Source organism: Haemaphysalis longicornis, unplaced genomic scaffold (assembly GCF_048455015.1).
Source record: "Haemaphysalis longicornis isolate Haplotype H1 unplaced genomic scaffold, Haemaphysalis longicornis Haplotype H1 scaffold_7, whole genome shotgun sequence".
Classification (NCBI taxonomy): domain Eukaryota; kingdom Metazoa; phylum Arthropoda; class Arachnida; order Ixodida; family Ixodidae; genus Haemaphysalis; species Haemaphysalis longicornis.
Window position 1 is genome coordinate 41,938,984 of NW_027526422.1, and position 24,129 is coordinate 41,963,112.

At 45.4% G+C, this 24,129-nt stretch overlaps 2 protein-coding genes across 3 annotated transcripts in view; one reads left to right on the forward strand and one right to left on the reverse strand.

Annotated features, from left to right (window-relative positions):
• The window catches only part of Cenb1a (Centaurin beta 1A), a 28,432-nt gene extending 6,762 nt beyond the window's left edge, over positions 1-21,670 (forward strand). Inside the window, exons 9-23 of one of the 2 annotated variants that reach the window (XM_077676893.1) lie at positions 115-210; positions 309-383; positions 759-1,018; positions 2,477-2,600; positions 2,840-2,925; positions 4,059-4,175; positions 5,110-5,274; positions 6,365-6,615; positions 7,039-7,329; positions 8,425-8,527; positions 12,041-12,158; positions 12,661-12,770; positions 13,324-13,490; positions 15,445-15,612; positions 19,665-21,670. In XM_077676893.1, the coding sequence (XP_077533019.1) occupies positions 115-210; positions 309-383; positions 759-1,018; positions 2,477-2,600; positions 2,840-2,925; positions 4,059-4,175; positions 5,110-5,274; positions 6,365-6,615; positions 7,039-7,329; positions 8,425-8,527; positions 12,041-12,158; positions 12,661-12,770; positions 13,324-13,490; positions 15,445-15,611 (2,130 nt within the window). In that variant the 3' untranslated portion in view covers position 15,612; positions 19,665-21,670. The remainder of the gene's footprint in view (positions 1-114; positions 211-308; positions 384-758; positions 1,019-2,476; positions 2,601-2,839; positions 2,926-4,058; positions 4,176-5,109; positions 5,275-6,364; positions 6,616-7,038; positions 7,330-8,424; positions 8,528-12,040; positions 12,159-12,660; positions 12,771-13,323; positions 13,491-15,444; positions 15,613-19,664) is intronic. The other variant, XM_077676894.1, reaches the window with a different exon arrangement.
• The window catches only part of Vps15 (vacuolar protein sorting 15), a 34,944-nt gene continuing 32,307 nt past the window's right edge, over positions 21,493-24,129 (reverse strand). Inside the window, exons 34-35 of the mRNA XM_077676892.1 lie at positions 23,878-24,050; positions 21,493-22,413 (exon numbers count right to left, since the gene is read on the reverse strand). Coding sequence (XP_077533018.1) covers positions 22,203-22,413; positions 23,878-24,050 — 384 coding nt within the window. The 3' untranslated portion in view covers positions 21,493-22,202. The remainder of the gene's footprint in view (positions 22,414-23,877; positions 24,051-24,129) is intronic.

The window sequence follows — 24,129 nt, forward strand, 5'->3', positions numbered from 1 at the left end:
GTTTAGGCCTACAATATGAGGTGTAATTTCTCTGCTTCATTTTTTATGTCTTAATAAACAACTTGCACTAGTACTTAGTAGAGACTAATGCCTTTTGTTGTGTTTTGCTTGCAGCTGCTATCGCTAATGGGTGCCTACAGCACCTACTTCCACCAGGGCTCAGATCTGTTTGAGGACTCAGAACCATTCTTGAAGCAGTTGGCAGTCACTGTGAGTACTACTCGAAGTTATCTTTCACAATTGGCTGCCTTTCTTTGATCGTTGCTGTCTTTTATCGGAGGCTGAGGGGATTTTTGCATATTTTTCAGTTGGACACACTTGGCAAGGAATCTTCTGACCTGTCCAAGCAACTCGACTCTCGGCACGCTCTGGTGACTGCAAAGGTAAGTGTTATATCAATGTTGACATTTTATTGAGTTGTGTTTTGAAGATTTCCTTCAGTTTTTCTTCTTTGAATATAGTAACTTTAGAAGTTAGGACGAAACTTCTTGCAGCTTCTTCAGTTTGACTAAACATGAGTTCCGTGTAAACATAGCGGGCTTAACGATTTGAAGCACCATTAGAGTACAGTTAAAGAATTGCGCCTATATCAAGTTTCTAACTTGTCTAACTGGTCCCTCCTACTATTCTCGCCTTGAAGCAGCACTGATCTGAGGCTCTAATGCAACCTGTACTCACACTGTGTCGTGGCAAAGAAAGAAAGAAATGGGACTGAAAGAATGTTTCCCCTCCCCTTCTCCCTTTGGAAAACACAACAGGACGTGGTGCCCGTGGCGCACAAGGACCCCTCGGCCAACGGCGGGGTGAGCCTGGAGGGGTACCTGTTCAAGCGCACGTCGAACGCCTTCAAGACCTGGAACAGGCGGTGGTTCATCATCCAGCAGGGGCAGCTGGTGTACCGCAAGCGCTCCCGCGACGAGCAGCGCACCGTCATGGAGGACGACCTGCGCCTGTGCACCGTCAAGCCCGCGCTGGACTTTGAGCGACGCTTCTGCTTCGAGGTCCTCTCCCCCTCCAAGTGAGCCTCTTCCTCTGCCTCCCTAGAGAGCTCTCTGGGCACGTTCGGCTAGTGTCATCGAAAAGTAGGCAGGCGGGGAAACGCAATCATTGCTAGGGCAGAAGAAGAAATGCATTAAAAACACTACTTTGTAGCATCTTCAATAAACTGCACCGATGCACAATGGGGCACACCAGTGCGCCTTTTCATCCTCAACAAACCGCACCGGTGCGCCCCATCAGTCCTCAATAAACCTGGGCGCACCTCCGCGGGGCAATTTTCGGTTGCACCGCCATGCACCGAGAGAGTCGACAGAGCGCCGAGCTGCAATCCCGAGATGCATTGCGGACAATGCCGGCAAAGCGACTTCCTCCGCCATCTGCTGCAGCGATGGTGCATCAACACTCATGTGAAGACGGAACGGGCTGTATATTGCTGCTGACAAGGATGAATTGCTTGAAGATTCATCGGACAACGATGCAACAGGCTCAGAACGGGTACTAATAATGGCCAGTGATTGTAAATGAGGACACGAAAGAAGGCTGCATGCATGGCCAGCCAGTTGGAGTTTTGCATTCATTTCATTCGATTGAATTACGTGTACAGTTACTAGAGTGTCTAGACCTACATGCTTTGCTGTAGCGAAGGGCGGAACATAACAGGCACTCATGTTTTGGCTCTCGGAATGATGAGAAGCTTGTAGGTAGCTGTTTAGTGGAAGCGGTGGAAGTACATGTTGTCGTGCATCTGTGACGGATATGGGTTTGTGAACATATAATCATTGGCTTTCCATAAACATCCCTTTGTAGTAGCGCTGTGTCATATTACACTGCTTTATTGCCTCCTGTGAAGTGTTTGAGTTTCTTTCGTATCTCAAGAGATGGCGCTTGGGTAGAACCACTCAGTTTGTCCTCAATCAACACTCCATCTGCTCCAGTGCGCACCGTCGTGGGGCACTGTGCACTGCGCCGGTTTTGGGGACAACCCCCCAGTGCGTGTTTATTGAGGGCGCTATTAGTGATTTATGGGAAGTTCCAAAGTAGTCTAGTTTTTGGAGGAAAAAGTTGGCATTCGCACAAACGTCCCCATGAATAACCAGGGTATTCTTTATGCCTTTCTCAAGATTTTGCGAAAAGAAAACCTCAATGCAACGCGGTACTCAAACTAGACGAGCATTGAAGGTACTGTTTTCGTGATGCTGAGTCTTTTTTTTTTTTTTCTCTCTCTCTTGGTGTGTATAGTGAAACCGCAAAATGAAGTCTTCTCACAGAATTAACACATACTTTGCTGACAGTGCCTTCGTAACATCTGAACGAATTCTTTCAATGTAAAAATTGGGTTGCGGTTATCATTTGCTTTTAACCCCCCTTCATTGTATTCTTCCTATGTTCCATTCATAACTACTATGTCCCGAACTTCAAAGCCTTCTGTTACAGACGTCATCTAAAACGCCTTTCTTGTTATCTTCTTTCTCCTTAGAACCCACATGCTCCAAGCTGATTCTCAGGAGTCGTACGACTGCTGGATTAGTGCACTCCAGTCAGGAATCTCACACGCTTTGAACCAGCCCACTCGAGATGAAGACAAGAAGCTGTCAAAGAATGTAAGTGGACGATGCATTTTGTCTGGGTGACTGAAATGGTATCTGTCCGGATGGCTGTTACATCAAGCTGTAAAGAATGGCAGGTTTGACACCATTTTCCATTTGCGGAGGTGCTCGTGCTTGACAAAGCCTGCGCACATTTTGTTGCTCCTTAATTTCTTGCTTCGTTTCATTTCTGTTATAGAGGGAAATACGGAGTGATCATTTCCAGTGCCCAACTTGTTTTTGCTTCAATGCAGGATTGGAAAACGTCGTCCGATTCCTCGCTGTCAATGTTGCCAAGGCAGAGTGCGAACCCTGTGCCAAAACCTCCAAGGGCTCACATGTGAGTATTTTTTGTCTTACAGAAAGTGTTCTTTGGAGAGCTGCGTTGTGTGCAATTAATATCTGCAAGAAAAAAAAAATTGAGGAGCCTTTGCGCTAGTTGCGCGAAGAGGGGGCAAACAACACAGCTGGCGGCTTCACCTAGCTTATTCTTGGTTCGGCTAAATTTATGCATAGTTATGCTCTGAGCGTCAAGTTTTCTGCGTGGTGTCGTCGTTAGCCCCCCAAAGAGCAATGAACACTCAGTCATTAAAGTGTGTACAATGTACGCGTGCACACTGGCTTTGTGGTGAAGCTCCTCCAAGAGTAGCCGAGGGTGCAGCAGGACGAGCGTTTGCTCAAAATTTTTGAACTCATTTGGTGGCCACCGTTCGGCTTGTGTGGTCTGGCATGTGGGACGCTAATTAAGAAGTTGATTAACATTATCTTTTCTCGGCCTTTTGGCTTCTTTCATTTTCGCATGAATTCTTCTCTTTGCACCATCAAAACCGCACCACTCGTCGTAACAAGCGATAGTGAGCCACCCTGCGATGTGCGCGTTTCCAAAGGCGTGCCTGTACCAGTTGTATCGCGCCTCTGACAGGTGGCGACACAAGTCCCGCACGAGCGCGGCAAGGCAAAATACGATTAAGCTGTGGTGCTTGTGCGCACGATGGCATCGTCACTTGGCGAGGTTTTCCTGCACATGTACGCCAGCCCAACCACCAGCTTAAACAGCACCACTGTTAATATTCCTCCAGTGTTGTCTGACTATCGCCTAAAGCAGAGTACTATACAATTCATATGGAAAGGACATCCGTTAAATATCCTTATCTTACTTTTTGAAAACTTATGTCAGAAGTAGAAACTGTGCAACAGGTAGCATTTTTGGCCTTACACTTTCGCTGCCTGAGTCAAGTGTTCAATGAGGAACGCGCTGGGGCTTTTGGAACGATTGCAAAATGTCCTAGCTGCAGTGTTGGTGTAAGTCTATTTTGCTTTCAGGAGTGCAGAGTGTGGCAGTGTTTGGTGACCCTTTGCTTAGTTTGTTGTACTGTTAAGCATGGTGCAAGTGTCTTGGGGAGCACTGATTAGTTGCCGTAGTACTGCATTGTGTCCTGTGACCTTGGTGCCCGCTGCTTCACTCCGATGCAGCCAGCTGACCAACATCCCGGGCAACGAGCTGTGCTGCGACTGTCGCTCCCCTGACCCCTGTTGGGCAAGCATCAACCTGGGCATCACTCTGTGCATCGAGTGCTCGGGCATACACAGGTACTTGGACCTCTCTGGTCACACTGTTTTCACACTTTGGGTAAAGGTAGTCTGTGTAAGGTTAAGCATTCGTGCTCCACTCTCTAATTGCTTTTTTTCTTCCTCAGATATCCTTGCAAAGACGTCTTGCACTGCGTTCTAGCCCTTGCGGTTCTCAGGAAAATGTTAGTTAAATGTGGTGAAATATTTTGACACGAACTTAAGTAGAGTAAAAAATCTCCTGTTTCCTGCTGGGAACAAAAGCTTCGCAAAAGTGATATTGAAGAGTTGTAAGCATTGTCTGAGGACTTCATCAGGTTAAATTTCTTTTTTTGTTTGTAAGAGATGTTTTTTCAAAAGTGTCATTGCTCTTGTCCCACTTGCCTTTCAAATTTGCTGAAAACGGCTGTTTTCTTTGGAGTGAGATGTAATGGGGTGTGAGCATGGTTGACCTCAATAAGTGCACGTGAACAATGAAAAAAAAAAAGAAGTCAACATAACCACTTAATCAGGGAAAGCAGAAATGTTGAAGACTGAGATGGTACCAATACCCATTGCAGAACAGTTCGACGTCTCTGGGGCTGTTAGATCATCACTATTGGGCTCACTGTCGATGGTCTACGGGCAGTTCTAGGATTCCTTCCACCACAGGAATGTATGTGAAAAACTAAACTGGGTTGGCATCTTGGACAATCCACTCTTAGTCTTACATTGATGTGCTAGTTAGTGGGGATTTGGTAATTGAAGGGTGTCTAGTGTTTTCTTTCCAGAGCTTTAAAAGTAAACTGAGGACCCTATCTTTCATCGTATAATGACTCAAGGGACAAATAGGAGTCCCTTTAGTGTGTTTTAAAGAAATCTAGCTCTTTTCACTGGCGCAGTGTTTCGGAAAATACCGTGGCCATTACCCCCCTCCCGCCCGTCTGATCTGTTGGTCTCTTCTTCCCGCTTACAGAAGCATGGGTGTGCACGTGTCCAAGGTTCGCTCCCTGACACTTGACTCGTGGGAGCCCGAAATACTCAAGGTGATGGCTGAGCTGGGAAACACAGTCATCAACAATGTCTACGAGTTCCGCGTGGATGAGAACATCGCGGCCAGGGCCACTCCAGACAGCAGCAGGTCACTGCTAACTTCTTGCTGTTTTTTTTTTTTTTTTTAGCATTGAATTGTGTTCGCTCCTGTGATGATGATGATGATGATTGTTTTTTATGGCGCAAGGACGACTATGGGCAAAGAATGCCAAAAAAGGTTAGTTAATGAGAGTGGTGTACAGGTAACTACTAAAATCTGTCAGCAAGTATAAAAGTAAAATGAATTAAAGGGCAATGGAGATGGCTCATGTAGAGGGCCAGGTTGTGGCTGTACGTGATAATAAATTATTTCGTGTAATTTGAAAGAACTAGGATTCAGTATCTCACTCAGCTCCATTATAGCCACAAAAGATGTTTTTTTAACGAAAAAAAAAAGCAAGAAGTATTTAAAAACTTTCAAACTTTGCACCACAGTGACGTGTTATGAGCAAGAATGATGTCATACGGGCCAACAATAAAACATAATTTTCAGTGCGTTAACTGCACGTTAGCATTCAAGTGATGTGGTCAAATGGAACTTGAAGCCCCATTACAGACGTCCAGCCATGTGTCGTCGCGGCAGGTCAGTTAGGCGGCCGCCAATCGCACAAACAATGTTCAGCGACGTCATAGAAAAGTTGCGGGAAATTGGCTAGGGGGTCGTGACTGCTTCACACGTTTTCTTTAATATCTTCATTATTTGTTCGAAGATTGTGATGATATTGGTATCATTGTTATCGGGACTAAGCAGTCTTTCTAATAAACCCAGCTTGTATTTTGTCTTCATGGCTCCTTTAAGTGAAATCATGGGGTGTTCAGATAAAAAGAGTGATGGGTGTAGTGAAATATGTTGCCTGAAATGTTCTGGGAATTGTTTTCGTCGTGTTGTGTCAGGTGCCTTAAATTGCATGAGGATGTGAATAATAGATGGTTGTTCTCCACGCCTGCTGTATGGCAGTCTTGAAGATCCAGTGAGCAAGTGTGAGTGTGTTGCCTGTGTGTGGGGATTTGCTCTAAGCAAAAAAAGGTTGTGAGTGGATACGTCTTTTATACGCATTTTTACTGTTTCTGTAGAAAATTTGTTTCAGGTGAGCATTTTTCCGGAAGCCACCCGGTGTGCCATTACTTGCACTTTGCAGGAGCGTTCGTGAGGCCTGGATCAAGGCGAAGTACTCGCAGAAGGCCTTTGTGAAGCCCCTGCTTGGGTCGTTAGCCTGCCTCAGCCCACCCTCACGGGACGCATCGCGAGTGTCGCCAGCGGCTTCGACGACGACGACGGCGGCGTCACCAATCCTACGGAAGGCCACAATGCCGCTGCGCTGGAGCGTGCGCAAGATGCACCGTCGCCGGAGGACCATTCACGCCAAGGACGACCGTGGCGGAGATGCAAGTGAGCACCTGTTTTTCCCATCCATGGCTGAGCGGACTGGGCGAGAGGTTCGAGGGGATGATTTGCGAATGAACTGAGGCCGTTTAATTTCGTTCCCTTTTTATAGATGCGTTATCTATGTCTTGTGCAGGCATCATCGTAGCAATCCTTGTAGTTCGCTCCTCAATGTAGGTGCTGAGTGCAGAACTCGGACCACGCTTAGTTTATTGTCTTTCACCATGATGTTCTTTGCAACAACAGTGTTGCTTTGGCACAAAAACGAAAGATAGTGCCACATCACAAAACATGCATTGAAAAAGGTCTTGAACACTCTGGATGGTGCCAGTTGCCCGTGCCATCCATGGTCTAGCCACAGGGCCTGTTCTCAAACTTGTCGTTATGGGGGAAGGAACCACTGAGACCCACTCTCTCTCTCTGCTGCAGCAGACCCGTCCCCCGGGGTCGCGCGTCGTCACAGCAGCAGCGCCCTGGTTCCCTCGGCGGACAAGTCGCCGGTGAGCATTGACGCCCTGTCCGTGAGCTCAGTGGGCTCGGAGGCCCGGCTCAGCATGGCCTCCCAGGAGAGCGGCGTGGTCCTCCGGGAGGGGGCCTCGTCCCTGGCGCCTTCGGACAGCGAGGGCAAGGCCGCTGCCGAGACGTCCTCCTCCAACCCCTCCGAGGACGATGTCCTTGTCTTCGGGGAATCCCTGGTCCAGACTGTCCCGCCACCCTCGGGTGAGTGGGCTTCCCACACAACCGCACGCTAGCACAGGCAGCCTATACTTGAGTGCAGCGGCAGGAGCTCAAATAGTGTATCACTCTGCTGAAGTGAGGGACTTGGTGACGTCAGTGCGCGTATGCATTTTAAAAAACATTGTGCCTAATGTGTGAGATTGTTTGGTTTTTCTCACCTGGTTTGTTTGTCATCACTGCTGCAATTTATAAATAAGCAGTATAAGTCCAACAAATCACGGAAACGATTTGTGTCACGTTCAGTAACACTCTTCAGTAAAACTCTTTGCGTTGCTGTTGTTGAATCCGAGTATAGCATGCCAGACTTGGGGTAACGGCCACTTACCGTATTTACTCAAATCTAACGCACACCTGTTTATTGCGGTCCGAAAAAGAAAAAAGCGACGGCTCTGTCGTTACAGGTATCTGAGCCGCTCGCTGCTGCTGCACGTACTCTGCCAGTGGGTTTTCTATTTGGGGATATCGCCCCCTCTTTGGCTCGCTGAACCCTTTTCGTGTCGACTTGGTTGCGAAAATTTTCTCTTTCTGTTTGCACCAGTCCCGCATGCAAGTGTCCGGAACACTGAACACAAATGATGCGGCCAGATTTCCATTGCTTTCCATGAACTAGATTACTTTCTTCTTAAATGCAGCATCGTGGTGAACCTGCCGTGTCTTTTCAGTGGAAAATTCCATGGCGGAAAGAACAGAGGAACGCAAAAAAAGACTACGCAGACAACAAAGGCAAACATGCACCGACTACGAAGCGCTGGCTACGCATGCGGTAGTCAAGCAGCCATCTACGTCGATGGCGATACAGTGCTGCAGTTTTGAGTCTTACTCGATTGTAACGGGCATGTGATTTTGGGGCCTATTTTTCCAGAAAAAAGGTGCGCGTGAGATTCGAGTAAATACGGTATTTTATGTTAGTGTGTTGTGTAGGGTAACCAACATAGGGGTGAGGGTCAGCTATCTTATTTATGCATTTCCCTTGCCACCGCTCATTCATAAGAGAGGAGGGAACAAGTTTGACTCGGTTGTCTTCTCAAAAAACCGACTTAGTCGTTCTGCAAACACGCGTTAATTAAATCTTTGCAGAGCTGGAGCTGGATAGCGCAGATGAGTCGCCCACTCAGGACGAGGAGGACACCACCCAGGAAGAGGATATATCTAACCTCAGTCCTAGCTTGCTCTTGTACAGGTAAGCCAAAGTTCTCCATGCTCTACTAAGTGGGGTATAGTACAATTAAACCTCGATGTACTAGCGGGTCCTGGTTTCCCTTAAAGGGGCCATCAAGACAAAACGCAAGTTTGGTTCATTCAAAAGATTGCCTCGTTAGAATCACACTGACACCACTTTTAACGTAAACTTCACTCAAATAAGCTGTATAATTAATAAAAAAAGGAAATGGCCATTCGACCCACTAGCTCATTTCCCAAAACAGAACCTATGATGTCATACCAGCCAGCTGTGCGATTGGCGGAGGCCGCAAAAAGCAAACTCAAATTAGGCAGTACTTGTAAGCTTGCTGGATGAGCTATTTGGGCTTAAATTTAGGGCAAATTCTTTTTATATCAGTAAAAATGGTGGGACCAACAGTGGAAGTTACGAAAGCCCAAGTAAACATAGAAGTTCCGATGCGTACTGCTCTTGGTACTACGCGCACTATGCTTGGTTTAGCTGCACAGCACTGCGGGGCTTTGGGGTTGTCTGAGACAACACTGGCCGATTGACACAAGCAACGGTGTTTTACGTGACCATATTTGTCGAGCGAGCACTATGTTTCACGAAACGATTATTTTCTCCCTGAACAAAAACAAGCCATACGGTCGCAAACAAACCAAAGGCAGAAAATGGCTTGCTACGGTATGGTGGTGCCATCTAGGTTCACTAACGGTAAACAAGTCTTCGCAATCGGTTAAAGAGTGATCGGTTCCTGTGATGTCATTGCAGACCACGAAAGCACGATTTAGCGGGAAAATCAAAATTTTACCCTAAATTTACTAATTTCTCATTGAATAAAACATCGTTTGCATCCGGACAAGCGCTGGGGGCACTATAAAACACAAAATCTTTCGAATAAAACAAACTCGTATTTTGTCTGCATGGCCCCTTTAAAAGACCGTGAAACCTTGCCAAATATAAGTTTCTGTTGATGAGTGTAAAGCTAACGTTCTAACCAGTTGGAACCTTCTTGAGGGTTCCTAACGTTGAATGTATAAGCGCTCAAAAATAAAATATTGGCAAAAAAACAAATCTAGCGGCTTATGCCATAAAGCTGTTGCCATTGAGGAGCTTTACAGGTGATGTGCTAAACATCAATTTGTGGTACACATAAGTAATGGGGAGTAAGAAAGTTACCCCGGAGTGTGAAGAAGTTCTCAGAAGTGCTAGGTTGTTCTTTTCAACTGAATTTGACTTTTGGAGGCTGCTTAGGTATATGTTCACTTTGTTTTCCAATCTTTACGGGGTCACAAGAAATGTTTCAAAGCTGTGCCGCCGACTGAATCGGCAGGAGAATTCAGAAGTTGAGGCACTCGAGTGAAAAGAAAAAGAAAAGAGTGAAAACAACAGGAAAAGAAACTGGCAACACCTTGGCGGTTTTGTTTAATTTGATATCAATATCTTTGTGGCATGACAAAGCAGGGACATTGCATAAAATAGCACTTTATTAACACAGATAAACCTGATTGTCAAAGCAAATTAGTTTGCTTGTGTGGTTTTATTCTTCTAGTTTGCAATCAGGCTGAAGCATAGAAAAACATCATTTGAGTGGAGGGAAAAAAAAAAAGGCCATTGACTTCTTTACCGTCAGAGAGCTGCAATACTGTCGCATCTTCTTTCCTTCTAACATCTCCTGAAGGGAAATGCGAAATTAGTTTCTTTCCATATCTCTTGGGCCACAAAAGAAGTCCTGTTAGCTTTTAAGACATATATTAATGTCTGCTTTGTCATAGCGTTATTCTCGTGGGCCTTTTCTTGTAACCTTGAAAACAGTCTTGCCTTTTAAAGACGATAGTCTTTCTTGGGCTACTTAAACGCAGAAATTTTGGTCTGTCTGTAGGCTGTTTGTCTGTCTGTTTGTCTGTGACTCGATTCAGCCAGCCGGCCAAAGTGAAACAGAAGCTGCGCAATAGTCTTATATACCCACAGCCAAATATTAGGGATGGGCGAATATTCGGTATTGTCGAATATTCGATCGAATAGCTCTCTATTCGTTATTCGCTTCGATCCGAATGCGGGCATTCGATATTTTCGAATTATTCGATGCTCCCGAATAGGCAGCTAAAAGCCAAGCTTTTTGGTCAAGCTTTCCGAGAGTTACCCCAGGCTTGGCTCAAGACCCACCAACGCGTACATTTCTATTATCAGTGCCGGCACTGCCTAGTTGCTGCCTTGTCTAGAGGTTCGACGAAGCTCTCGGCTGCCAGCACACTTTAGGTTAAAAAAAAAGGCGGCACTGAAACGACACCGCTCCGAACATAGCGGCACCAAGCCAGCAGACTTGTACAGGCCGCCATTTTGAATAGGCATGCCGCCATTTTGAATAGGCTCGCTCAGTGCGGCAGTACACCGCACTAAGCGAGCCTATTCAAAATGGCGGCCAGCCACTTGCGCTTTGCTTGGCTACGGCCGAGGATACTAGTGGCTACAATACTTCTTTTTTAGCGGAGCTGCACCTAGAGCAACAGCTGCTAGAGCAACTGCTGCACCTAGAGCATGTGGTGCAGCAGGCATTTCTTCATGAAAACTCGTGAATACCGCAAAGGAAAGCTGTGTGTAAGATTTTGCAATAAATGTTCAACTGGTAATAGTTTTACACAATGCTGTGCCTACGTGAGTTCTAATTATTAGAAAAAATTGTGTACATTAGTCAGGTCACAAGTTGCTCATTTGTCTTTGTGATTTGCAATGTGCACTATTCGAACTATTCGATTCGAAATTATTCGACCAAATCACTATTCGCTTCGAATTCGCTTCGAACCTCAAAATCTATATTCGCCCATCCCTACCAAATATAAACATTAAAGTCCGGTGTCAGTGTTCATACTTGTCAACATTGTTGAACAAGAACAAGTTATTCGCAAATATAAGGCAGAAAATCAGTACATAAGTGATATTTACAGTGTTCCTTTATAAAAAATTTACGGATGCTTGATTTTCGCAAAATGAAATATTACCTTTACTGCAGAAAAAAAAATCACTCCATCGCCTGCTGTTGCCTGCATCATTATTTTTAGCTTGTTTCTACACGTCATGTTTGTGGAGACTGCCAGTTTATGAACATGAAATTAAAATTGGAATTTAGTATCCAGAAATATGTCTCAAAGATGGATTTTAGCAAAAAAAAAGCTTTTTTTATGGATGTTAGAAACAGAAAGGAAGAAATTTTCTCCATCGAAATTTGTCGTATTCAAGTTTGACTGTATCCGTACCATTTGAGTTTGTACGTACCCATAGTTCGTTCATCCTATGCTTGCTTTTCCCTGCTTTTGTTCCATCGCATCAGTTTCGTGCACTTGGTACCCCACATACCATAATAGGTGGCGTGCGCAGCAACCAAGTTGCAGGCCCACTACTGAACAGGAACTCCACAGTGCCTAGCTTCTTACTGTGACAATTGTGTACTTGCAGTTCGTAATGCCGGACATTTACCGGCTAGCCCAAGTGTTTTCCAACTTATCACACGTGTGTGTGTGTGTGGTTTTGCAGGGCGGCAGGAGCCCACAACTTGCCGGTGATGTGCCTAGCCCTAGCCAACGGTGCTGACCCCAACTGGGCCAATCCTGAAGAGGACGGCCGCTACCCTCTCCACCAGGCCATCCAGAGCGTAAGCCTTGTGCTTCCAGGCTATCCTAAAGTACAGCTGGCCTCTTGAAAAGGACGCCCACCCCTTAAGATCCTCCAGGCTGTCTGTGGAATCTGTATTGTGTTTCACTAACTCGGTTCACTAGCCAATGGGAAGCACGGATGGAGTAGTCTCAGCCAATCAGAACAGGAGCTCCGCCAGTTTGCATTGTTTCTTTGCAATAACCATGCCTAGGAAAATATAGAAGACACGTTATGGGACTACCTTTTCCCATGCATCATACAGCGCCTCTGCACACCTCGCAGTGTTTATTGCACTCCACGAATTTGCATCAATGGAGTATCAATTTTTTTGGCAGCGTGTTGGAATTCTGATGAGTAGAGAAATCAATTTTTCTTCTTGCATCCACTGAGGTTTAACATTTGGAAAATGGTGCACGCATTTTGCAAGTAACTGAAGTGCTTAGTGATGTTGTGTGATGTTGTGTGGTCGGTGCAGTAATCACGGTTCCCGTCTCATGCAGGGCTCCATCATGGCGTGCGAGTTTCTTCTCCTGAACGGTGCCAAATCTAACAACGCCGACGACAATGGCCGCACGTCGCTCCACGTGTCTACGCAGCTGGGAAACACCGGGTGTCGTATTCTCCTCATTTTTCCCAGTCTTGCGTGCTCGCGTAACGGCAGGCACGGTGTCATGTAGGCGCTTAAGTGCAAGGGTTGAGCGTGCTATGTTGTAGGCCCTGTATTCTCTTGCTGCTTCATATACAAATAGAGAAGACTGCAGCATCACCTTGTTTCCTATTAATATCTTTCACCGTGTGACCTTGTGAGCTGTTTTCATGCTCAGTTGCTTCCCTCTATGTACAGTAGGGCAGGAAATCCATTTAATCATTCTGTTATATTTCTATACTAGCCATACATCTAGCAGAGTGTAAAAACCAGCTACTTGTTCCTTGAGAGGTGAAATAAACAGCTTTGTCTTATTGTTGGTCTGTTCACAAAATCAGTGCGATGATATCGTTCAATACTAGTGGTGCCTTATTTTGCTTAGAGTTTTAGAAGCAGCAGTTACAGTTGATCTTTCTTATCCTTACTTTTGTCGTAGAAAAAAGAACTACTACTGCCCCGCTTTTCTGAGTGCGCTGTCTCCCTTCTTCTTTTTTTCTGTTTCGACTTCTCGCCGCAGGCAAGTGTGCCTCCTGCTGAAGCATGGGGCTGACCAGCACTCGGAAGACAAGGACGGAGCGACGGCTCTCAAGATCGCGGTGGACAATGCCAATCCGGACATTGTCACCATGCTCAGGCTGGCCAAGCTCAATGAGGAGATCCGCCGGGATGAGTTTGGCAACCCAGGTCTGCTTTCTCGGCAACGCAGTGTCTGTCTCTCGTTAGGCACGTGCCTGGGCTTGTGCGCTGGTTTCGGGAACCAGAAATAACACTGCGTAGAGCCTGTGAGAGGCTGCCGCATTAGAGATGAGCTGCCTGCCCACCGTGATAGTCTGTTGGCTAAAATGTTCTGCCGCAGGGGATAACGATTGGAATTGCCAAATCGAAGGGCACAGATTTTCGATAAAAGCAACAACGCTCGCGCAGCTGTGCGAAGTTTTGCGCACACAAAATAACCGACGAGTATAAACTTCTGCAGAGGTCTCAACTTTTGGCCCAAATGCATCTTTGAAATGTTAAACCAATGTTTGAGTTTTTTCCAAGGCAATTCACTTGAAAATAACATAGCACTGCTTAAAGGGCAGAACTGCCGAGGCAATATTTACACTAGCTATTTATATTTATACTAGTACAAGTGTAGTTGCTGCTTCGCCAAAATACTTTACTCAAATTTTGTGGTAGGGAAGGAAGCTGTTTACATGACGTGTGATGTTGTAACTGCTACCCACAGAACCTTCATAGTTGTGCATAAACTTTTTTCTAAAAGTAGTGTTTACGTAAATTGCAGCAAATACTTGTGTCCATGCCGTAATTAGGTCTTTGTTCCTTGGTGTGTGGGCCCACCTGACATTGCTGGGAAAAGGTAATTGGGAACGGCAGTGACGAGTAGCCAATTGTCAAAACAACTGTAGCGAATCCACCTTCAATTTATGCTAGTTTAATTAATTGCTGCCTGTGATACCTTATTTTTAATTAAATTATAACACTACAGCAATGTACAATTAAAGTATGCAGGATCGTTCTTGCAAAATTTTGTGTGTTGTGCCATCATTGGCTGTGTATGCTACAGCTTTTGTACGGAATGTCCCCACTATGAGCTGCTGCAGTATGGGCTATTGCAGGCCACAGGCACCCATGTGGCAGTTCATAATTGTGTTTTTCTTGTAATCATTTTCAGGCGACAGTTGCCACAACATTGCTTGCCATTGGTTACACACTATGCACTTGCGTTGTCCTTCACCGATTCACATCATTCCGGCTAAGTTGCTTAATTACCTTCCTAACATCAACTTTCATCTGCTCATTCTAAGTAAATAAGTCCTGGTCTCATAACCTTTTTAAGTGACAGATTGAGTCCGTATGCATGCATTTGCATTGAAAGCCTGGTCAGGGAGGTTGTAGCTTAGGCATGGTTTTGCTCTTTAATATTAATTTTTCTGGGGCTCAGTAATGCATTACTTTTGTTGGTGATAGTTTCAGCGTAAAAGTATAGAATATATTATATTGGCCTCTAAATTAGAATGAACATTCAACAATGCTGCAATCAAACGTGGGTAGAAAATTATGCAGAGTTTTTTTTGTAACAACGTTTCCTGCAAAATTTCATTCAATTCTTCAAATGTTCTAGGTTGGCATGCTCGCTGCAAGGCCCGATTTGCTTAATCAGGCATTATAGCATGTGCTTGAATGTTACTCATAATTTTAATACCTTTATTTTTATACTTTAATAATTTTTTGCAGCACTAAACGAGAAGTTTTGACATAACACCCGAGCATGAAAGCTACTAGCGATAACCTCGTTTTTTTTTTTTTTTTTTTTTTTTCTCTCAGCGCTGAAGCGCATGTGGACTATCTCAAAGCCGCCACGGTAGCTTCGCTTCTCCTAAAAGGTGCACTTGCAGGAAGTTTCCGCTTTCCAAGTTGTAATACCCTGCCAGTGGAATCTCGGTTTTCATCGAGTCACCGTTAACGTTTTCCAAGCTGGCGTCCTTTGGGCCGACGCAGCCACACTTCTCTCACCTTCCATCCACTCCTCCCCTGCTTCACGTTTAACTCCCTCACCTTCCATCAACGGTTGGCCACAAATTAGGCAGGGTGGCGGACGGAGCCCCCTCAAGTGCTGCTGTGTCTCCATTTGCAGCAGCAGCAGACATGGTCGGCCATCCATCCGCTCTTCCGCCGGGTCGACGCTCCCGAAGTCGAAGGAAGCGCCTAGTCGCTTGCCTCTCTAGCTTGCACCCGTCGCTCGAAAAGGCTATGGGACCTCGGCTTAAGTCGCACCACAGGACAAGCAGTGGACACTTTTGAAGTAATGTCACACACGCCACAAAATTTGACCCTTCTCACACTAGTACATGCTTACAACTCGTGGGGTGTTACCGGGCACTAGCTGAACTCTCGCTTGGGTTCGAACTGATGGCCTGAGTGCGAGTGTGATCTGTTTGATGTCCTTTTACAGCAAGCTCTGTTGATACTATTGTGCTGTTTCGGTTTGAGATAACGTTTTTAATGTACTGTAAAGCTGGTAACTTCCACAGTTTGTCAGTTGTGGAATGAAAATTGGTCTAATTTTAGGGACGGAAAATTTTTAGCAAGGTGCAGCGCTTAACATGCTATTAATTGCCAGATGTATGATTAGTTGCGCATTTCCTTTTATCTCTTAGGAGGAGAGCAGGCTTTTTAATAAGGTTTTGTGTAGCAGTTTATCAAATACAGTGTGGGTAGTCTGGTTAAAAGCCAACTGCACTAAAATTTCACCTCGGTTAAATTTATTTCGAACGTAACAGACAGTGTGTACCACCAAACCAACTGGGACATGGCTGGCAGCCCCGTAAAATGCCTTGTCAATTACTTAGAAGCGTTTAAAATAACTCCGCCGGAGTTGATGCTGCACCTGTTAGCAGATTGCGCAAACAGCCATGAAGCTGAAGTGATTGCAGCCGTCCGGGTGCTTGTTCCTCCAGCCAGCCAGAAGAACCGGCCAAGCTGTGTTGGGCGTGCTTCTCCTAGGGCTGCTGCGAGTGCGAATCGTTGCGCGCAGGTTTGCTCCAGCCGCTCGCTTGCCGGCACTGCAGCCCGGCCATTAATGGCTGCTCTCTTCGCAATTTTGGTTTCGAAATCGTCGATTTTCGCTGTTCGTTTGCGCTGTAGAGACACGTATTTCAGCATCCATATTTTGTATCTTGCAGTCTTTTTAGGCAGACTACACAAAAATAGGGTTTTCAGGAGGCCGAAATTTTGAGTGCAGTTGGCCTTCAACATGAAGTCTGCAGTGCACTGCAATTGGCAACGGGGCCATGAAGACAAAATGCAAGTTTGGTTCATTCGAAAGATTGCCTCGTTAGAGTAACACTGACGAAACTTTTAATGCTAACTTCACTCAAATAAGCTCTATAATTAGGGAAAAAGAATGGCTATGCGACCCACTAGCTCATTTCCCGCACTACAACCTAAGATGTATTATATTATATATACCTATGCGATTAGCTGAGGCCGGCAAAAGCAAACGCAAGTTAGGCAGGTCCTACAAGAAATCATCCCGTCCTTCGTAACACATCATCCTTACCAAAGTGGGAGGCTGCCATCTCTAGCCCAGCTGTCCTCGTGCGTGAAGCCCTCGCCCAGTTGGCTGAAGACACCGAACTCCCAAAACACCGGGAAGCTCCCAAAACACCGGGAAGCTCCCAAAACACCAGGAGCCCCGCTGTCTAGATGACTGAGTGAACAACTCGGTGGGGAAATCAGAACTTTTGGGCAAAATAAAGTTACAACTACTACTACTTACTACAGGCTTGCAGATAAAGCTATTTGCGCTTAAATTTAATGCATATTCTTTTAATAGCAGTACGAATGGTGGGATATACGATGGGAGTTATGAATGCACATGTAAGCATAAAAACACCAGTGTGTACTGCGCACACTGCTCCATTTACACTGGCTTGCTCTGGCCAGCTGGAATAAGCAACATTGTCTTCTGTGACTCTGTTGAGCATACCCCATGTTTCACAAAACAGTTACTATCAACCATGACAAAAATAAGCCAGGTGCAAATCCGGTCAATCGCGAGTGCGGATAGCGGGCCTGAGCAGTATTGTGGCGCCATCTAAAGGATGGACGGTAAACGAAGCAACGAAAGACTTCTTGTTGTTCACTGCAGCCCTAGTCGACATACTTAACATCCGTTTGGAATACCTGCCCTGGATACGTCGTCGCTGTTGTCACGAAACAAACAATTTAGCGGGAGAATTGAAATTTTGGCCTCCATTGTGTAATTGCTCCATAATCGTTTACTGCCGGGCAAGCGGTGGGAGCATTATAAAACACCTAATCTTTCGAATAAAACAAACTTGTATTTTGTCTTCATGGCCCCTTCAAATTGGTGTTGCCCATACAAAGGTCTTGTCCAGTTCGCTACGTTTCACTCATCAGGGACATGTGTGTTCTCATAGCTGATTTGGCAGGAACAGTGCACTAGTCGACGATAGCTCCATGCTCAATTTTTGCACTTGCAAAGGTTGTGCTGTGGATTTTTTTTTTTTTTTTTTTTTGTAATGGGGGAAATAGGGGGCAGTATCTGTTAAAGATTCCAGTGTTAAAATGTCTCCAATGTTTAGTAACCTAAATCTGTGCTTGCGACCTAGAGGTGCAGGGTGGAACAACTTCAAGTAGCTTCACAACTTCAGTAGCTTCAAAGCTTCAGTGTTTCAAAGTAACCTTAAGCAGCTTTAAGCAGACGGGAGAGAGAGACAAAAAAAAAAAAAGGCTGAGGTCAAAGTCATAAATTCCAAGTGGTTGTCCCTTTGAGAAGTGCAATTGAATGGCAACGAAGCATGCTGGGAGCTCACGATGGGTTGCAAGGATACTCCCCCCTCCAATGTTGCGTTTGCATGCCATAGCATTCCACTCCCAAACTAAAATTTTAGCCTCTGCAATGTGCAACATTTACCTGCCAAGGATACGTGCCCTGCGCCCAGTTTGCAGTAAATGGGGGCAGCAAAATTGAAGGATTTGCTAAGCTTTGCAGGCAGTTTCTATGGCTTGCACTGAGCTGGTCAGTTAAAACAAACATGAGTCGATGCCTGTGTTAAGCAGATTGAGAGGTGGAATTCACTTTCCTTTGTGGCAGAACATTTTCCTTTTCTTTTTTGGACCTCTCTGATTTTTGTAAGTGACAGAAACCGTTTATAACAGACTCGCATGTAATCAGTTGCTGGCTACTATGAGCTCAAGAAAAATTGCCCAGTGGAACCGTTAGGACAGGCTTTTGTGGCACTAAAGGCTGATGGCAAACAACAGTGTGTTTTAACCTAAGAGAACTGTTTCACTACTTGGGAGCTATTTTAGCAATAAACAGAACGAAGCTAAGGAATTTAAAGGAATTTGGCTGATTTCTCGGTAGAAACTGACACTGACGTCCAAGCAGGTGCAATGGATGTTGGTGGGATTCGATAATAAAAACGAGTAGCTGCCGCATTGCCAAAACTGTCTTGCCAAACCGCCTTTCTGGGTGCTCATCTTTCACCAACAAATGGCGAACTAAGCAGAACAAGCAAATTTTGTTATGTGGTGCAACTTGTTTTGGAGTCTAAAAACTGAAAATAAGGCACACGGGGAGAGCAATCTAAATACCGATCACTTTTTTGTTTTTCCGTTGTTAGAAATGATGGATTGGGCTGGTATGCTTCAGCATATAATGCCACACTTTTTTTTTCCTTTTATACAATCTCCTAGAGGGACGAGGTTTGGGCCTGTTGGTGACACATAACGAGATAAAACGCGCTAACGCGCTTGTGCTTGTGTATTCTCTCTTCGTCCTCGTCTTGTTAGCGCGTTTTATCTCGTTACAATCTCCTGGATAGAACGGAATATTGAGAAGAAGAAAAAAAAGACTAGTTTTGATTTACTTGCAGTTCTTTTATCCCTGGTACTACGTTCCCGTCAGAGCGAATGTTTATTTCATGCTGGATAGCGGTAGCAAGCTTGCATTCCAAAGGTTGACACTGCTGAATGGAATGGAATAAAGACTTTATTGAATGCCTGCAACAGACACAGTATGTTCACTGCGCCCGGACGTAGCCACTCTGACCCTTGTGGCTCTACATGCGTTGTTCATCCTAAAAAGTTGCAACTCCTTCACGTGTCCTGTTGCGTGAACCTAATTTGAAACACCCCTATGGAAGCAGTTGAACCAGCAGTGTACCTTGTCTAGTGGGTGCCGAGGTTTTGGGAGTACCATATTTCAGAAAGCTCTGTGGTCACTCAAGTGAGCGGGCTCAATTTGGACCGCATTCAACTGTACCACAAGCGCGATTCCTCGATTGGCTATGCATTGCCTAACCAACTGTCCCTGCTGTGTTGCAGGCGACGACACGTTCATCGACGTCGTTCGAGACTTCTCCCACATGGCCTCCAACAACCCTGAGAAGTTGCGTCGCCAACCAAGCAAGCACTTGGAGTGAAGGACGGCACACGCGTTTTTTTTTTTCTTCCAATTTTGGCGTTATTGCGGAGCATTAGAATTTTTTTTTTCGCATTTACAAGAAGAACAAAGTTACTCGGACACTACGTTACTGTTCTTCGAAGCGTTTGTCAAGAAAACTGCTCAAAACTTGTCGGAATAGCCGACACTGGTCTTGGAGAAAAAGTATTTACCGCTCCTGACCTACTAGGGTGGGAGGGAGAGCTAAGCCACGGGCTACGTTTTACCGAGTCAGAACCTCGTAGACGTCGTGGCAGCCACTACTGCAGGATTTGCTGTTCAGTGGGTGGCTGAACGAAGAATGCTGCTACACTCTGGCTTGTGCATGCAGGTCCAGTCTGTTCCAGCAACACAATGGCTGACGACTCCTGGTCAGCTTGGGTGAAGCGCTTGCTTCTAAAAGCATTTCCGTGGGAATTGTTGATGGCGTCTTGTTGCGCCGTGCGATACTGTTGATCAGCCTTTAAGGTGGTGTGCTCGCTTATTAACTCCTAATCTGTATGCGTTTAAAACTGCTGCAACAGCTTGTTTATTGATTTGCGTTTGCTAGAAGTACTCACTCTTGCTATGCTTGCTCTATGGCTTATTGTGTGAAGGATTGCTCCAGAGGGTGAAAATTTCACTTTAAAAAAATACAAAAAGAGGGCAATAATTTTCTGTGCGGCATAATTTTTAAGCTTGAGTATTGATTTTTTAACATCTTTGTGTTTTATTTTCTGGTGTCTTCCAGCATACGCTTTTTATACGAAGGCACCGCTTCTTTGTTGTTCAGGACTGCCTAGTTCGGTGCGAAATTGTTTTGTTAACATGTCATTTTTATAAGCAGTCGAGTCTTTCAAAGACATGTTCCTAGAATGCACATCTAGTAAGCGCAAGAAAACTGCGCAGAGTATTGATACGCGAGTCATATGGAGAATCTTTGTTGTGCTGGACAGAATGGGAGTTTGCACGTTCCCGTTTTTTGTCTTTTCTAACTGTACTCAATCGTGATTGTTCACCTAATGCAGAGCTTTTTAAGCCACAGTATTTCTACTTTCCACCTGTGTTTAGGAATGGAGAACCGTGTTAAATAGAAAGCCTAGAAATTATTGCCAGTGCCGATTTTTTTTTTTTTCTACATAGATCGGTGTACCATGTACAATTGCCAAGTGTTTTCTTGCCCGTTTGTAGCCAGCTTGCTGCTTTGTGCAGGTATTTGAAGTTTTGCAATAACTGCAGAAATTGTTACTTTGGTGCGACGATTATTAAGCGATGTAAAATTTGCTTGGCGGATAATGGCCTGTAGTACTTCATGAGGATAGTATTGCACTGAAAGGTTGTTTTTAACGTGTGCTTCAGATGGGCACTCAGTTTTTTAAATGTTCGTGAAGTATTATTGAGCATAATAAAACAGACACCAACAATGTGACCCTTAAATAAATTGAGTAAAATGTGCTGTGGTTGTTCCCTTGGGGTATCAAGTTGAGATTTTGCAATTGTCCCTGTTCTTGTATACGACTGACGAGGCACTAAGAATGTGACGAAGGAATTGAACTGGATATCAAGTAGTTGCTGCCGTGCAAATTCTATTGGTACGAGGATTTCTTCGAAGTAAAATCCAAAGCAAGGGACGTTGTACAAACTAGCGACTGCAGATCTCAAGGGCCAGGTGCAACCATGTGCAGCCAAAGAAGAGGTCCTTTTTGGCGGAGACATTACTGTGATAGTGTGTCAAATGTGGGAACAAATGTTTCTTTAATGTCACAAGTTTATATGCATACAAGCGTCGATACACGATTGAAATGTGTCACGTGCATATATACATGTCCTGTGGGTTATAATAGGAATATTGTAAGCACATTTTTTTTTTCCCCCCCAGGAGGGAACAATAATAAAATATTAAATGGCACAGTTTTCTCTTTTCTTGAACACAATTTAACCCTATTATAAACAACTGCCGTCCTTATATAATAATTGCCACTGTCACAAAACGTATGAAGGAGACTGATGTCAAGAAGGGCGTATGCTGTAGGCAATTCACACAGCAGCAGAAAGTCAGCCTGGAATACTGTTCTGGACACATCGCATGAATGCAGCCATCTCCAACAAGGCAATCTTTAGATGCGCCTCGATGGAAACGCAGATGTCTATTTACAGCAGGTAATGCACACGGGCCTACACTAGTTTTACACAGCCCCGCTAAGAGTCACAATGGTCTAGGAAACTCGCACTGCAGCATTTATCGCGCGCTTGTACCCTGAAAAACCAAACGATACAACTTCCCTTGTCGCCTTAGCTCAAACACAATTCAGACAGTCGCCTCAAAAACAGGCTGGTCTTCGCATGCACACACACGCACAGCAAATAATTTACAGGTGAATAATAACAAATAATAAAACAGTTTGTCCATCGCGCAACACAGCCAACAACGCTGGCGGCGGCTACTTCCACACCTTGACCACCCCGTTCTTGGAGGCGGACACAATGAATGCCTGGCTGGTCTGCACCACGCCAATGTCGCTGATGCAGTCGTTGTGGCCCGTGGGCGGCTGCTCCGGGTGGCGCTTGGGCTGCTCGGCACTGGGCTGCTCCTTCTTGGGCCGGCTGCTGTACACCTCCTGGATCGTCTTGGCCCCGTCGACGAGGGTGTACCTTTCAGAAGGCGGGAACGGCAGCCGAGTATTACAGCAGTCTGGAGGCCTTCAAACTGCAGTGGACATAGCTACCAGCAGACTAGCTCAGCAGAATACAAATTAACAGGATGTGCCGCCGCTAGTGTGGTACAAACCTCCCCCACTGCTGTGCTATACTCGTTTCCAGCCTGCATTTGGCAAATTAACTGAGCACAATAGTTGTAACTACCCCCACTTCATTTTCTCTACTTCCAACATTTCAGTTCAGCCAATTTCGACGAAAACAAAATACAGTTGAACCCCTTTATAAGAGACGCACACTGGGGAGGAGTTTGTTTTTTATATAAGAGATCTCTTATACGCAGGGTGCCATGTTATTGCTTACTGATCAATCCCCAGTTCAATGCAGGCAACCTACAACAAAAGCATAAGAGGATGCTACAGCATGTTGCAAAAGGTTTGTTGTGATTCATGTTTTGCCACCACAATTTTTGAAGTGGTTCTGAATCTCTTTTTTTTTGCTACACGGCTGTATTTATACTGTTTTTTTACAACAGCCTCTTCAAGCTTTCTCTTCTTTTGCTGTATGCGGAAGAAGCAGCATCAAGGATGTTGAGACTGACAGCCTGATGAACAGCCAGAGCGCACAGCTTCTTCCGCTGTGTGCTCTGGGTATTTATCAGGCTTGTGGACTCAACATCTGCGACACTTCCTGATTGGGAGCTACGCGATCGGGAGAGTCCACTGCCTGCTACCGGTATTCTTGGCCCACGCAGACGGCTGCACGTGTGGTCGCACTAGTAAGCTTTTCGGTAAGCTTTAACACTTCTGTACATTGGGTTTTCATTGCCCGACTTCTCGTCATTGCTTCATGCTGCCTGAAGCACTCTGTATTTGCTGAAGTCATACTAAATAGTGACTGCACACGTCTGTCGTCCCCTTTGATTCCACAACCCCTTTGATTCCACAACAGATTCAACTGCAGTTCGCAACTGGTGGCACTGCATCTAAAGTTAAAACGTCTGTTACAAGCGAGATTGATGACCAAAATTCACGGATAACTTGTCTGTTACAACCAATCCGATGTCTGTTATAAAAGAAGTAAAATTAATGGAAAAGGCATGTGGGTCAATAGTGTCTCTTACATCCATGTCTCTTATAATGGGGTTCAACTGCATCACTGCCAGAGATACCAAGCCCGAAACTAAAGCATAACACAGCAGCCACAATGTGCAGCTACATCTCCTGCCGTGCAACAATTCCAGTATGCTTCAACAGTGCTCCGCACTGTACCAGAGACAAGCCACCTGTTCTGGCATAAGTCGCACTGCTTAGCTCATTCCCCAAGACTTATCTGCATGTACAACATTCTTCTGAAATCGCCCTATTCACAGTCTCCATGACAGCCACACGGCTACAATTTTTAAAGGCCATCGATGCGCATTCGGTTGTGCCGTCCCCATAAGTGTCTGAGTGGGCGTACTTGTAGCTGAAGGAGGGTGTCAGGGTGTCTGTGGCCGACCCTGCGACCACATGCGATGCCAGCGGGTTGTTGATGTCCCACAGGCGGATGCGCATGTCCGAGCCGGCGGTCAGGATGAACGGCCCACACTCCACGGGACTGATGTACATGCTGTACACTGAGTGCGCGTTGGCCTGCAGCAGGGCAACACGCGCATACTTGAAGGTGCCACCATTTCCTTGTCTTTGCACTATATAGAACAGCAGAATCCCA